We start from the raw sequence: 14,825 nt of genomic DNA, 5'->3' as shown, positions 1-14,825 counted from the left end.
AGTAAAATTTAAAACCTAACTTTTACCTTGGTGAATCAACGGTATACCAATTAAATCTAACATTATAATGTGTATGTGCGTGTGGATATTTATTGTTCAATCAACCAAAATGTTCTGGACAGGTGAAATTTGGTACACAAGTCGACCATAGCCTGAAATAACTATGGTACTTTTTATTAAAAATTCCCCCCAGCGGAAATCGAATGCGCAGCTGGTTAATAATATTTTACACTATTTCAGATGAAACGTGTCGAATATATTCGAGAAAAATTATCCGAATTCCGAACAGTTGTGCTGGACATCGTGACCCAGGCATGCCACACAGCACTGTACCAGCAAGGCTTCGTGTATGATGACCGTAACATACCGCCGTTTCAGATTATACGAGGGAAGCCCACTGGTGGCATGTCTTACACGGAGAAGGCGAATAAAAGGAAATACTGCGAGCGATTAGCTGCGTAAGACCTTCCCTTAATTAATTACACAAAAAGATTGAATTAAACATGAGCAGGCCATAGGATACTTTTCGTACTGGTTAATGATGCGGTTCTCGTAGAAATCTAGAGCGATTAAAGCCGTGTTCACTAGCTAATCCACGTATATATAGTCGCCACGTTATAGACAGTCATGATAGCATCTCATTTTGCCCGCAGTTTCACCAAGCTGATAGATTATATGACAAACTACATGCTGTACCGACTAACGAAGCGCTCCAACTCCATGATGGCCAACATGCTGCGTAAGCATGTAGAGTACACTCCCGATATGAAACTGCTCGAAGGCACAGAGGTGGATGAAGTTCTTGAAGTCGTACCAAGACCTATCGAAACTTGCAAGGTACATAATCAATACCGACTATAAATGTATAAAATTTACTGCGTAGTGAACAAATTTTTATGATGTTCACCTAAAAGTTAGCATATTTTTCTTATTTAATATGTTATTACAGTGGGCCTTATTCCAAGTGGATGCTTATGTACAAGTTAATGGACAGGTCGAACTTAATCCCAGCCAAAAGGTAATGATGACGTACTTGGAGCGCATCACGAACTACTGGGATCAGTACGTGAGGACCTTCCACAACTTTCTCAACGAAGAATCACTCCAGATATTCGTCCAACCAACAATTATGGGCAAACAGGTGGAATGGTCAGCAGGAGTGTCGCCAAACCTGTACTTCCTAATGAACCAGGATAAACAAATGCTAGATGACATAGCATTCATACCATTTTCAATTCAAAACGCGTATGACTGTGTCTGGGTCTTCCTCAGACGTATGAACGATTTCATGGACAATTTCAGAGAAGCTCACGAGATGAATACTGACGACATAAAGCAAGAGAGAGACACGGTGCAGTTTAGGTTTCTGTGCGAGAAGTTTAACAAGCAAATGAATGACATAGAGGATGTGGTCAGCTACCAGCCGCTCGGGTTGATATTCTTGTGCTTGTGTCCCTTCCAGGAGTTGTTCAGGCCGCAACCCAGGAGGCTGTTTGATGTTGTAACCACTACTACTCCAGAGTAAGTTTATAATAACTGTTAACTTTTTTCTGATCCACGTTATTCCATGTTAATTCACGCTTGGTAATTTACCTTCGTTGTCGAACAAAAGGCTACGAAGTTTGGATTCTATATGTAGTTACTTAACAGAAGACGGCACACCGCACACCGAGTGATCAGTACACATTATTCTTTGAAATTCAAACACGAACTTATTTCCAGTATTGGACGAGACTGCATTGATGAAATTTTGGCTGGAATAGATAACATAACAGAAGATATCACTAAGGAACCAGAAACAGCCGGCGAGCTGGTGGCATTTAATTTTATGATGGACGGTCTCGAAGGCCGCGTGGTGTTTCTAGAAGAGCGACTGGAATACCTTCGGGAACTGTACGATCTCATGGGAGAGTTCAACATACCCATACCCCCTGATGACATGACTGAGTATTTGGGTTAGTACGATGTCTCAGCCCAATTAAGATGGGATGTCGAGGACTTGACGTGTTATTACAAAGTTAAATTTCCGACAAACAAGGTGGGCCGCATGCCTGTTTGCCTACTTAATAGTATAAAAAAAACAACTTTATTATGCTTCATAGGTCACTGTTGCTTTGAACAAAGACTAAGTATTACATACGAGTATCTGTCAGAGTAACGTAACGTAGCGTAGCCTGTGGTCTTAGGGCTTATATAGCAACACTCGCTGAGCTTGTAATATTCCCCGTTCGTAGGGTTGAGTGTCGCGTTGGGCACGTTACGGACGAACGTAGACGCTCGTCTGGAGACGCGTTCGAAGTTGGCCGGCCTGTTTGCCAGCCAAATCGGGAAAGACATAATGGACCTCATGATGGACGTCAATAAGCTCCGAGATGAAGTCGCGGTAAGAACACTCATCTGTATACTATGACCCGCGGCCGACCGTTATATGGCTGGAGGACCGGTTACTATTTTCAATAGTGCGGGCAAATATTTGTACCTGTGATCACAAAATTTGTCTAAACTTAGTGTTTAGTATAGGCCGTTGAGTGTTATCCATTCTATATATGATATTTTGAACAAAAAATGCCATCGTTATATATTTGGACCAGTTTAAAAGACATGGCCGTTAACGTGCCAGTATCGTGGAGGTGGAAACAGGTTGTCACCATTTTTCTTAACTAGCGAACATTATGATTTAATATTATCATACTAACCACTTTGGGAGCCTTTTGAATAATTCATATCTGCATCAACTTTTCAGGCACCATGGTTGTATGATGAAAAATCGGACATGGAGACAGTAATGGAAACTCTCAATGATCTTGCTGAAAAGCTGGCAGCTTGCTCGGCACGCGAGAAACAAATACGTGACTGGCAAAAAATCTTCAAGGTATTATTAATTTTAATATTATGAAAGTAAAAATTGTATTATTTTTATATATTTCTGGGTTTGGAATTCCTTTTATTCACAAAAATGGTAAGCTGACATATATTTTATTATGTAACTTTTTATGAATAAGAGGGATAGTCTTATACCTCCACAAGAAAGGCTAGTGCCGCAGCAATAAGTATATTAAAGTGGCTGATGATAATTATCATAGTACGACCTTCCTATGTCGATAGATACCACCAGCGAGGTTTGAGGCATTGGATGAAGCTATAAACGATGTAAAACTTAGACAATCCCTTTGGAGATCGTCTAGAGAGTGGATGGACTTGTTTCATTCATGGTTAGTATAGTTAATTCCGCTATCAAGTGTATTAGTCGTGCACTGTATGAGTACCTACAGGTCTATTGCAAACACGTTTGTTATACACCATATCATAAGTTTGTGTGAGTGGAATATGAAGCCCTTGGAAAGTGAAACGGTTTCCGTGGCGCTCACTCATATGTACTGTATAATAACTAAAAGTTGTGGTGGAGAGGCTATTAGTGATATACAGAGAATAGCCACTAAAGTACTCATACCACAGGCAATAGCGTGCAGTACGTGTACGTGCGCTATTGCCATTTATTATACTATGAAAGTATGAGTGTACTTTTCACTGCACTGCCTTTGTAAATTGGGCTGTAATACAAATCATTTTTACTTTTGTCATGAGTTTGTAGCAGTGTTAGTATTTTAATAGTTTTAACAATTGTTAAATTATTTGTTTAGGGGTGACGCCCCTTTCAACACCTTGGATATGGAGGAAATACAAAATACAACCATTGCTTACGGCAAAATATTCAACCAACTTGACAAAGGAATGCCGCCGAATAAAATTCTGCCTAGATGCAAAGAAACCATTGATATTATCAAGGAAAAGGTATGTTACTTACGCGCGGATGTAAAAAGCTTGACGTTGGTGCTACATAGACAATTAATGCTCCTTACCGTCCAACTCTCAGCGTCCAAAATGCTATATAAATTAAAGTAATTATCGTAATCAAAGTAGTCCTGTCATAACACCTGATTAGTCACACCAAAATCGTTAAGATGGAAACATGACAGATTCCCGTGATGTCGTATCTACGGAATCCGGCGCTGAAGCCCCGGCACTGGGTGAAGATCGAGGAGATCCTGCACACGCGTTTCACACCGGAGACGCAGATGACGCTGCACCTGTTCGAAGAGCTGCAAGCGTTCCAGCATGCAGAGGAGCTGATGGAGGTCGCCGGCCAGGCCAGCTCCGAGGCCGGACTCGAGGCTCTGCTCAAAAAGGTGATCAAGATACTGCAACATTTTTGAAAAAGACAATACCAGACGAATTTTGCTGAATACAAAATATTTAGTATTTCCATTGTCGCTCATAGAAGAAAGACGGCGATTGTAATGGGCACTTTTGCATCGAGCCCCGGGTTTTGCATCGGGGTTATTCACTATTTTTTATAAATTGACATTTCTAACTATTTATCAATACATATATAAAGAGTAGATATAAATAGTAGAGTATATATAGTAGAAAAAAAATCTTGTACATTGAATAAATTTACATAAAAATCAAATTGGCCGATAGTTACAGCAACATAGTAAGAATTGGAAAAAAAAATTCTGTCTGTATGTTTATTTGTTTGTACACGCTAATCTTGGGAACTGTTGGACGGATTTGAATGAAAATTTTTTGTTATATAGCTATTAAGCCTGGGCAACATAATATAAATTATTTTGAAAACTGGAACACCTGATGGAAAATAATGATGGTGCAGCTAAACTATAGAAATGACGACTTAAAAAAATTGTTCAGTCTGATGAGCATTTTCTGTAGAAGTATAAAAATCGAAGATCTGGAACACCTGATGTAGACCTATGATGGTACAGCTATAGTAAAAATAGAAATGACGCTCTAATAAAAGTTGTTCAGTCTGATGAGCATTTTCTGTTGAGGTATAAAAATCGAAGATCTGGACATCTGAACAAGAGTCATAATAGTTCAGCTAAACTATAGAATGTATATTTTTTCAGTCTGATTAACATCTTTTGTACGTTACATTTCTCTGTATAATTAAATTTCTCTAATAGTTTTGACTCCTTACCAAAAATTGTTCGGCCACGCGAACGAAGTCGCAGGCATCGATATAACCATCAATAATTTATACACCTAAACCTTCCTCAGGAATCACACTGTCTAATGGTAAATAACATATGTATGTGTGCAGTTTGGTTCCTGAAGAAGGTTACGTTGAGTCCGGTAGGTTACATCCAGTAGTTGAGTTTTATAATATGTAAGGATTTATATATATATATATATATATATATATATATATATATATATATATATATATATATATATATATATATATATATATATATATATATATATATATATATATATATATATATATATAATAACGCAAGCATTACTCAAATCAAACATCTCAAATACAGGTGGAGGAGATGTGGGCAGCCCTGGAGTTCCCAGTGCTGCTGCACAAGGACGCCCGCGACGTTTATGTGTTGGGGGGGCTGGAGGAGATCCAGGCGGCGCTGGACGAGAGCAACATACACATTGGCACCATACTCAGCTCGCGGAACTGCGGCCCGATCAAGAGCAGGGTTGAGGAGTGGGCCAAGAACCTGGACTTGTTCGCGAGGACCATGGTAATTGTCATTACTCGATCTGTCGATGTCCAGTTGTGAAATAAGATAAACAACAAAGGGGATCAGACAGAATTTCTCACTTGGAAAATACATGTTGCCATATTTTTATGAAAATACGATTGTTATATTATGTAAAATCTTTGGGATTTTTTTAAATATTCTTCATTTAGAATTCCGTTCCTGGCAATCATACCCGACAAAATTATCTTTAATTATAAAAATGCGCTGTTCTCTTGCTTATAGCTTCATGTTGTTCAGAAGAATATTATCAAGTAAGATACAGAAGCCATATTTGTGATTGCAGGAAGAATGGTTCGCGTGTCAACAAACGTGGATATACCTGGAGGTGATCTTTTCCGCGCCGGACATTCAGCGGCAACTGCCCAACGAAACGAGGCTGTTCACCATTGTCGACAAGTCTTGGAAGGATATTATGAGGAAATTGGCCAAGGTACAAATATAATCTCTCTCTCTCTTTGTCTCTCGTCCCTGTGTATTTCTCTTTTGGAATGCTGTCTTTGCCTATCTGCTGTGAAGGTAATATATCCCTCGTATGACAGCACTTCCTAATAAAGTGCCAATAGTCGCACAAAGTTCAAATACTGATCAGATGCGGCGATAATTTCCTGTGATAAAATGTACTTTGTTTTTGTCTTTCTATGGTTTAGTCCATCTATAAATAGATAGATAAAGGATATGATCCTAAGAATAGGAACTAATTGAGGGCACTGTGCGCTCTTGGTTGGCGACACTAGGTATTTATCAAGCATTCTTGGCCATTACATTGCAATGGCAAAAATGTAGCTCGTTAATAATCCATATTCTACTTACTTACATGTACGTGTAGTGATGATACTGTCTATTATATGAAGATTTCTGCTTATAGGTACCGCTTGCGATGCCCGCTGCAACACAACCGAAGTTGTACGAGGAGTTCGTTCGGAACAACGAAATGTTGGACCAGATCATGAAATGTCTCGAGGCATACTTGGAGACAAAGCGAGTTGCTTTTCCGAGATTTTTCTTCTTGTCGAACGACGAGTTACTCGAGATATTGGCTCAGGTATCTAATCTATTCTATATACATATATCTAACACAACTATTGTACCAATCTGTAATATTTGAGATACAATTGAATTGTAATAGATAGATAAATAATTATATCCTTGTTCCTATATAAAACGGTGGCGATCCAGTGGTTAACCGAACGGTCTTATCTGCTTTCAGACCCGTAATCCCCACGCAGTGCAGCCTCACTTGCGCAAATGTTTCGACGCGATTGCCAAATTGGAATTCGGAGTGAAGTTGCCGGAAAGTGAGATGGAGATAACGGAGGACGGGACTCTGGTTGAGAAGGAGATGTCCTTTCAAACGAGAGACATGTTGCAGGCCAAGTTGGCTAAATCGGCTGCTCCGGAGGACCTCACCACAGATATCATTGCCATGCTGTCGCCTGAAGGGGAGCGAGTCAATCTCGGCAAGGTATTTTATTGTTAAGTATCTGGTATGCAATGCGATATGGAAGTGAGTTTGTTTGTTAGGTATTACAATCAATTTCGCAAACATACTATTGGGAGAGATGTACTTTTTCTGTGGCGGGTGTAAAGTTCTCTATTGTAAAAAGTTAAAACAAATTTTATATATAATAATTTCCAAACTTTTACCCAATGACAATTTTGTTTTAAAATGTTGCGCCAACCTTAGTTACCAGCCTAAACGAGCATTTGGTTTGTAACCAGGGTTTAAAAGCTCGAGGTAATGTTGAAGACTGGCTCGGTAAAGTGGAGGAGGCGATGTTTGCGTCTGTGAAGCGATCGATGAAACACGCGCTCAAAGACTACTTGCTGCGGCCGCGTGTAGAATGGGTAGAGCTACACCCTAATCAGGTCAGTGCCATCTACTGACAACAATTGTTAGGCTTAGTCTTTGAAAGGCAGACCCAGGGCTTCGATGTAGATTTCGATTTGAGTAGGTCACTAATAGATAAGATTTTCAGGGGACAGAAGAAAGTCTGGGAAGAGAGACACATGTTCAGAAATGGATAGAAAATGACGTTGCATGTTGAGTTTAAGAACATTGAATATCAAAAATAATTATGAGAAGTGTATTAGTGGACCCCGGTCGTAATCAAATCTCAACTAGTTTCTTTACTTATTATAATAGCTTAATCAATTTTATATTTTAAAAATAAGAATTAGCTGAGCTAGCCAAATTGTACCCGTATAAAAATAATACTATTTTTTTATTTATAAGGTGGTCCTAACAGTCTCCCAAATAATGTGGGCCAAAGGCGTCCACGAAGTTTTCGACTTGGAGATACCTCTACGCGTAGACACAGGATTGTTGGACTACTTGCGCAAGTGCATCGGAGATCTGAACGACTTGGCTGCGTTGACTCGCAAAGACCTGACGTCTTTGTTTCGAAAAGTGCTCTGTGCACTCATCACCGTGGACGTACACGCCAGAGACACAATTGAGAAGTTGGTCGAGAAACATGTGCAGCGCGCGTTCGTATTTATTAAAATTGTAATAAAAGATAAAAAAAATTGAAAATAATAAAAGATAAAAAAAATTAAAAATGACAAAAAAATTATGAAAGATCTAATTGCATAAAGACAACAGTTGACAAGATTTTTTAAAATATTTACTCTTTTCATTCATATGTTCCGACTCTCGTAAAAACATAGATTCTTTGTCTTTCTACAGGATAGACTTTGAGTGGCTTAAAATGATCCGTTACTACTGGGAAGAAGACTTGGATAACTGCGTCGCGCGCATGTCTAGCGCTATGTATATTTACGGTCACGAATATTTAGGGGCCGGAGGTCAGTTATTTCTGTTGTACTTATCTATTGGTTGAAAATACATGTTTTTTGCCATTCTATTCTTCTCATTTCACTTAATTTGCAATGTACGTATGTATGAAGGTCTAACTTTAAGTTGAGCTGCACCCAGGATCGGCTGCCGACGGATTATACGGGCATGATTTTTTGTCACGTACTGCATGCATTGAGATTTCTCTTAACGACAATGAAAAAAAAAACTGATTTGATTTGAAAATATCGTGGTAATTCATGGTAGGTGTACTGGTGATAACTCCGCTGACCGACCGTTGCTATTTGTGCCTCATGGGGGCACTGCAGTTGGACCTGGGCGGGGCGCCGGCGGGCCCGGCCGGTACCGGCAAGACTGAGACCACCAAGGACTTGGCCAAATCGCTCGCCATCCAGTGCGTCGTCTTCAACTGCTCTGAAGGTGTGCGCTTCTATCTGTACCGATATGATTCGTAAAGATCCTTTTACACACATATTATAAAAGTACTATGTCGCTTCTGTCCGCCAATATGAACGTGATACACTCCTGAACGATTTCTTCTATTCTTTTCACCAATAGGCAGTGTAAATCCTGAGAAACGTTTAGGCGTATAATTTATTTTTGTCTTACCCAAGCATATAATTTTTAAAGATGCAACGTATAGGAATTTTGTTGAATAATCGAGTATTATTAATTTTAACTTCAGAGGAACTTCAGCTAACTTGTCACGCGGTTGAAACTGGGACCTATCCAACATATGATTTACTAGATGCCACGGAGTTTCTGTCCCTAGAAATATCGTCTTTAAATACCCAATACGTTAGTGCTATTATATCAAGGTTCATCAAAAACCGTACAGTAAAATTTTGCGACATTTAAAACTTTAGGTAGATGATAACTATTGTTAAACAAACGTTTTCAACACATTATATCTAAATTTTAATACTGACGCATGCAGGTCTTGACTACAAGATGATGGGGAGGTTCTTTTCTGGCCTGGCGACGTCGGGCGCCTGGTGCTGTTTCGACGAGTTCAACAGAATCGACATCGAAGTGTTGTCTGTCATTGCGCAGCAACTCATTACTATCAGAAACGCGAAGGTCGCCAAACAGACCAGGTGCGCCATAACAAACCTAACCTTTCTTTCGCTTTTTCTGGAACAAGGCTTTGTAATAACACACTTAATTTGTAATGTTATGGAGACAACAGGGAAGTAACACCGCTTGAGCCAGTAGTATACAGGGCCGAATTTAAGGAACCCTGTCTTAAATCCGACTGGACACAAATTTATACTGATAAATGGTTGCAGATTTATGTTCGAAGGCCGCGAGATCAAACTAGTTCGAACTTGCGCGGCCTTCATCACCATGAACCCTGGGTACGCCGGGAGGACCGAGCTGCCAGATAACTTGAAGGCTCTGTTCCGACCCATTTCCATGATGGTGCCTGATTATGGTGAGTCAATTGTGTGGCATTGGGGAATAACGGAATAAAAAATACCCCTAATTTTACCCATGTACTAAATTTTATCAAAATCTGTGCAGTAGATTTTGTATGAAAGATTAACAAAAATACATAGTAACAACTATTTGGCACGGTTTGCCTATTCAAAGTACAATCTACATATTACAAAAAGTCCCCCGGTATAGACACGATCATCTCTAAAATTACCGCACAAATTTCTATTGGATGGACAATGGACGATGGACGTTCTTTCTAGTTACAAATTGTCTTGTACAGCTCTGATCGCCGAAGTGATTCTCTACTCGGAAGGGTTCGAGTCATCGAAGGGTCTTGCCAAGAAGATGGTACAGATGTACAAGTTGTCCAGCGAGCAGCTCTCTAAACAGGATCACTACGACTTCGGCATGCGGGCTGTCAAGAGTGTTTTGGTATGTGTACATATAAAAATGTAAAATTTATTGATGCCTTCCTTTAAAAGTTTGCACGAAATATAATTGCTCTGCTTAAATTATAAATAAATTAAATTATATATTGTTTTAAATTAACCTAATACAATCACCAAATCGTGTAATTTTGCTAAAAAGATAATATTTAAAAAAATACTAACTGATGTGAATCGAATTTGGGAGTTGGGATTTGTCTCAAATTTTTCAACGGAATCATTAGCTAGTTGATTTCTTATTTCATCGATTTCTATTGATTAATGTACGTCATTTAACTACTAATATATATCAATGCAAATCGTACATAATAAACGTTATAAATTTATATTTAAGAATCCAGTTGTATGTATGTTGTTTAGGTAATGGCTGGGGCGCTAAAGCGGGCAAGTCCGGACCAACATGAAGAGAAGACCTTGCTGTGCGCGCTGAACGACAGCAACTTACCCAAATTCTTAGCAGCAGACGCCATCCTCTTCGGCGGCATCCTGTCCGATCTGTTCCCGGGCGTGGACCTGCCTTTCAGGGACTACGGTGTTATGGAGGATGTTATTAGTATGTATTCAGATAATAGCGGTTTGTAAGCCACAGCCATGTGTCTCATCTCCGCATGTTCCGCGAGTTTTGAAGATTTGGCTGTAAAGCCGGCCGCCTGCCTGACGTCAACCCTCCTTCGAAATATTATAGTTAGGCTGTGTCCCTTAGTCGCCATGTACGACTTCCACGGGAGGATATAGAGTGCTTCCACGCCCATTCATGTTTCGTATTATTTCAAAGTTTAATCATTTAAAATATCTTATTAAAATTCTAGGTTCGAAAATTCTTTACGTAAAATAAGTACCTACGAATATCAGAAAAAAATATTGCACATATTTTTAATCATAATTTATTTACCCTTAAGCTTAACAAACATTGGATTGATAGGCTGATGAAATTAAAGGATATGAAAATCTGCGTGAATGAATGTATGATAGGATACAATAGTGGAGCTATTGTGTCCTGAATACATTCATTACTTCTATGCATAATATTCATTTTTCGAGCCATTAATAAAATGAACATCTAAACAGGGACAATATTACTGGAGACGAAGAAACAAATCGAGGCGTGTCAGATCAGGAAGGTGATTCAGCTCCACGAGACTATGATAGTGCGCTGGGGCGTGATGCTGGTGGGGCCCACTGGCGGCGGCAAGACTGTTGTTTTACACGTGAGTGACGTCTTCATGTGGGTAAAGGCGAAAAATTGTACAAACATTAGATTTTACTGACAATTTTTCACATCTTTATACTGTTATCAAAATACTTCACAACATATTAGGGTTTCGAAACGACCACAGTGTAAGAAAAAATGCCGAAACGCAGTGGATACAGTCTCACTATGGCTGCTAGAAAGAAACACCAGATACCAAATAAAAGGCTTGAGGGAATCAAGGATGATATACGTGCATTTATCTAAAAAATAAGGACGCTAATCTACTATGTAGGTCATGGTCACCGACGCTCAATGGCTGAGAAAGGTAGCGGGAATGCGCGAAAATGAAAAATACAGATTGTATAATATAGCTCCCACTCTTAGCACGAATAACCCAGATACAATCAACACTCGTGCCATGTTAGTTTCTTTACTTATCTGACTCGCGTTGTCATAGTATTCAGTGATGGCCAATTCAATTTGATTCAACGGCATATATTAATTGCTCTCCATTCATATTGCTAATAAAGTAGCTGTGGTTTTTTCTTCATATGACTATGCTGAGAGGAATATATCATCAATCCGCCACAATAATCCACAATCGCTACAGGCAGATAATCGTATATCCACACCTTGCAATGATTAGAAATAATCTTCTATTTATTGGTTAACAGACATTGGGTGATACTTACACTCGGCTGTGCGAGAATGGGGTGCCAGGCGTGCAGTACCAGATTGTACACAAATACATAATGAACCCGAAGAGCTTATCTATCGGCGAATTGTACGGCGAGGTCAACTTGCAGACCCTGGAGTGGCACGACGGCATCTTGCCGTTGTCTCTGAGGACTGCTGTGCAGGTGGCGAATTATCAACATAATATACTCGGTATCTTGTTAATAACTGTCAAACATTGAAGTAAAACATCCTGTTTTAGTTTCGCTGCCACAATTTTTGTTTTGTTTTACTACTACCTACTTACAGTGTACAGTGTACAGTGTTGTACACAGCCAACCGACTTAGTTCCTAAACTAAGTCGGTTGGCTGTGTACAACACTGTCATTTGTATAATTGATGGGATGTGCCGTGATAACTCGTTATGACACTTGACAATTATAATCACTACATAGAATAAAACAAAGTCTCAAATTCTGATACATTTGTGTTAGACAATTTATTAACGTAGGTTTATACAGAACAGGCTATTAGACCGTGTGTAGTCGAGCCGGATTAATAGAATTCATAATTCATGTAGTGTAATTTGTTGCTACGATAGTATTGTATTACAGTGTGAGAAGACCGATCACCAATGGTTGATATGCGACGGGCCGGTGGACGCGGTGTGGATCGAGAACATGAACACTGTGCTCGACGACAACAAGATGCTGTGTCTCTCCAACTCCGAGCGGATCAAACTCACGCCCTACGTGCATATGGTCTTTGAGGTCACTAACATATCTATTTTGAAACTTAAAAAAGTTTATTCGCACTAAATAAAAGTTTATAGAACTGTACAGAAATGTATCCGCCACAAGTTTTGTCAAAATATACAACAGTATACTACGTAATCCGCAACAGGCTTTGTTAAAATGCTAATTAATCAAATTTTGAATACATGTAATGAGTAGAAAAGACTCTTTAACCACTGAACTATCTGGTACGGTACCACACCAAATGGTTTCTTTGTTCCGAATTTCAGTAAAATCGGTCCAGTCGCTTTCAAATTAATTCGTTACAAAGTCCTGTCACTACTTTTGTTCCACCATACTACTAAACATGGCCTTCGACGGTCTATCTCAACTCGAGAGTCGACTTTATATCATAAGTGATAAAGACGTGGTAATGACAGGGCATTATCTTACAAGAATACAAGTAATCGTTATTTGAACATGACAGGTAGCAGACTTGGCCCAAGCATCGCCAGCTACCGTATCTCGCTGTGGCATGGTGTACATCGACCCTCATGAGATGGGTTACCTCCCCTATGTCAGGTCGTGGCTCGAGGAGGGCGTCGAGAAAAACCTCTTCACCCAGGAGAACTCAGATTTCATTTACGAACTCTTTCAAATGCTGGACAAGGGGATAATTTTTGTAAACACCAAGTGCATCGTTGGCATCAAACAGGTTAGTTGTTTTTATTGCATTTATTTTGGATTTAAGATAAATATAACATCAAATCCATAGATTATGTTTTCATCGTCTCTTAATAGTCATATATAGACTGCTGGTTCCCACACATGAAAGAGATTTAAGGCTTATATCACCATTTGCTGATACAGTATCTGATAGCGTACATATACTGGTAAAATTATATTTCACAACTTGGATAGGTCCAACTGGCAAATGACTTCGGGCAGGTTCATCTGTCAGATTACTATAATATGACATTTTAGAAAGGGGAAAACAAGCCCATATGTAAAATAAGTTTATTTTACTAGCTAAAATTATCTTAATTCCAGGTTGACATAAGTAAGGTATCAGCTATATGCTACCTGATGGGCGCTCTGTTGTCGGAGCCGGGCGAGCGTTTCCCTGATAAGGCGGCTGTCAAAACTTACATCGCGCACTGCTTTATATTCTGCTACGTGTGGTGCATAGGAGGAAACATTATAGAGGCGAACAGAAAGCCATTTGAAGAAGTCATCAAGAGGCAGTTTGAGGAATATGAAGAAGCTGAATAGTTAGTACAAACCGTTTTGTCAGCTTAAAAATTGTAATTCAGATTTTGCCATGAGAAACCAGGTTATTATCTACACAGTTTAACTAGGCGTTTTTTCGAACCAATGTTATTAACGGATCTGCCACCAAGTCTTGTCTATTACTCAATTGTTAACACCTATATATAATTTAAGACAAAAACTAGATGAAGTTTTAAAACTTATTGAATTGCGTCGCAAATTCTTACGAGAACGAGAGGTTGCTTGTGTAGAAAAAGATATAGTGCGAACAATGGCGAGATACCATCCGCCTTCGCAGAGATTAATCGCAGTTTCAGAGTTACCTTAAAATGAAGAATAAATAAGTGCTGCTTTGGATATAACACACCACCATATACCATATGCAACATGTTTTCAAAAATCATGTACTAATTCAACATTCGTGTAGCTTCCCACAAGGTTTCAACTTCTTCGACATGTTCATGGACACGAAGCAGCGCAAGCTGAAAGTGTGGGCGGAGATCATCCCGGACTTCCTGTACGACTGCAATAGGCCGTTCTTCGAGACGTTGGTGCCGACCATAGACACTGTCCGCTATGGCTACCTCTTCGACAAACTGCTGGGCTCAGGAAAGCCTGTCATGTTCACCGGAAACACAGGTATGGTTACACTATTATTTGCTGCGGTAT

General features: G+C 39.4%; 1 protein-coding gene across 3 annotated transcripts in view; it reads left to right on the top strand.

Annotated features, from left to right (window-relative positions):
- Dhc16F (Dynein heavy chain at 16F) overlaps nucleotides 1-14,825 on the top strand; it is a 40,896-nt gene that overhangs the window by 3,199 nt on the left and 22,872 nt on the right. The window contains exons 7-33 of one of the 3 annotated variants that reach the window (XM_053768512.2): nucleotides 241-458; nucleotides 654-837; nucleotides 950-1,521; nucleotides 1,723-1,955; nucleotides 2,235-2,383; nucleotides 2,744-2,872; nucleotides 3,106-3,212; nucleotides 3,642-3,792; nucleotides 3,978-4,187; nucleotides 5,352-5,564; nucleotides 5,869-6,015; nucleotides 6,451-6,627; nucleotides 6,793-7,047; nucleotides 7,305-7,451; nucleotides 7,819-8,072; nucleotides 8,272-8,390; nucleotides 8,647-8,820; nucleotides 9,338-9,497; nucleotides 9,690-9,835; nucleotides 10,121-10,272; nucleotides 10,647-10,839; nucleotides 11,355-11,494; nucleotides 12,153-12,338; nucleotides 12,768-12,923; nucleotides 13,375-13,602; nucleotides 13,938-14,158; nucleotides 14,584-14,795. In XM_053768512.2, the coding sequence (XP_053624487.1) occupies nucleotides 241-458; nucleotides 654-837; nucleotides 950-1,521; nucleotides 1,723-1,955; nucleotides 2,235-2,383; nucleotides 2,744-2,872; nucleotides 3,106-3,212; nucleotides 3,642-3,792; nucleotides 3,978-4,187; nucleotides 5,352-5,564; nucleotides 5,869-6,015; nucleotides 6,451-6,627; nucleotides 6,793-7,047; nucleotides 7,305-7,451; nucleotides 7,819-8,072; nucleotides 8,272-8,390; nucleotides 8,647-8,820; nucleotides 9,338-9,497; nucleotides 9,690-9,835; nucleotides 10,121-10,272; nucleotides 10,647-10,839; nucleotides 11,355-11,494; nucleotides 12,153-12,338; nucleotides 12,768-12,923; nucleotides 13,375-13,602; nucleotides 13,938-14,158; nucleotides 14,584-14,795 (5,233 nt within the window). Of the gene's footprint in view, nucleotides 1-240; nucleotides 459-653; nucleotides 838-949; nucleotides 1,522-1,722; nucleotides 2,039-2,234; nucleotides 2,384-2,743; nucleotides 2,873-3,105; nucleotides 3,213-3,641; nucleotides 3,793-3,977; nucleotides 4,188-5,351; nucleotides 5,565-5,868; nucleotides 6,016-6,450; nucleotides 6,628-6,792; nucleotides 7,048-7,304; nucleotides 7,452-7,818; nucleotides 8,073-8,271; nucleotides 8,391-8,646; nucleotides 8,821-9,337; nucleotides 9,498-9,689; nucleotides 9,836-10,120; nucleotides 10,273-10,646; nucleotides 10,840-11,354; nucleotides 11,495-12,152; nucleotides 12,339-12,767; nucleotides 12,924-13,374; nucleotides 13,603-13,937; nucleotides 14,159-14,583; nucleotides 14,796-14,825 lie in introns of those variants that run through there. The other 2 variants (XM_053768513.2, XM_053768514.2) reach the window with 2 other exon arrangements.

This window comes from Plodia interpunctella, chromosome Z (assembly GCF_027563975.2).
Source record: "Plodia interpunctella isolate USDA-ARS_2022_Savannah chromosome Z, ilPloInte3.2, whole genome shotgun sequence".
Taxonomy (NCBI): Eukaryota; Metazoa; Arthropoda; class Insecta; order Lepidoptera; family Pyralidae; genus Plodia; species Plodia interpunctella.
Note: the sequence above shows the minus strand (reverse complement) of the source record. Positions and strands in the feature narration are given on the sequence as shown.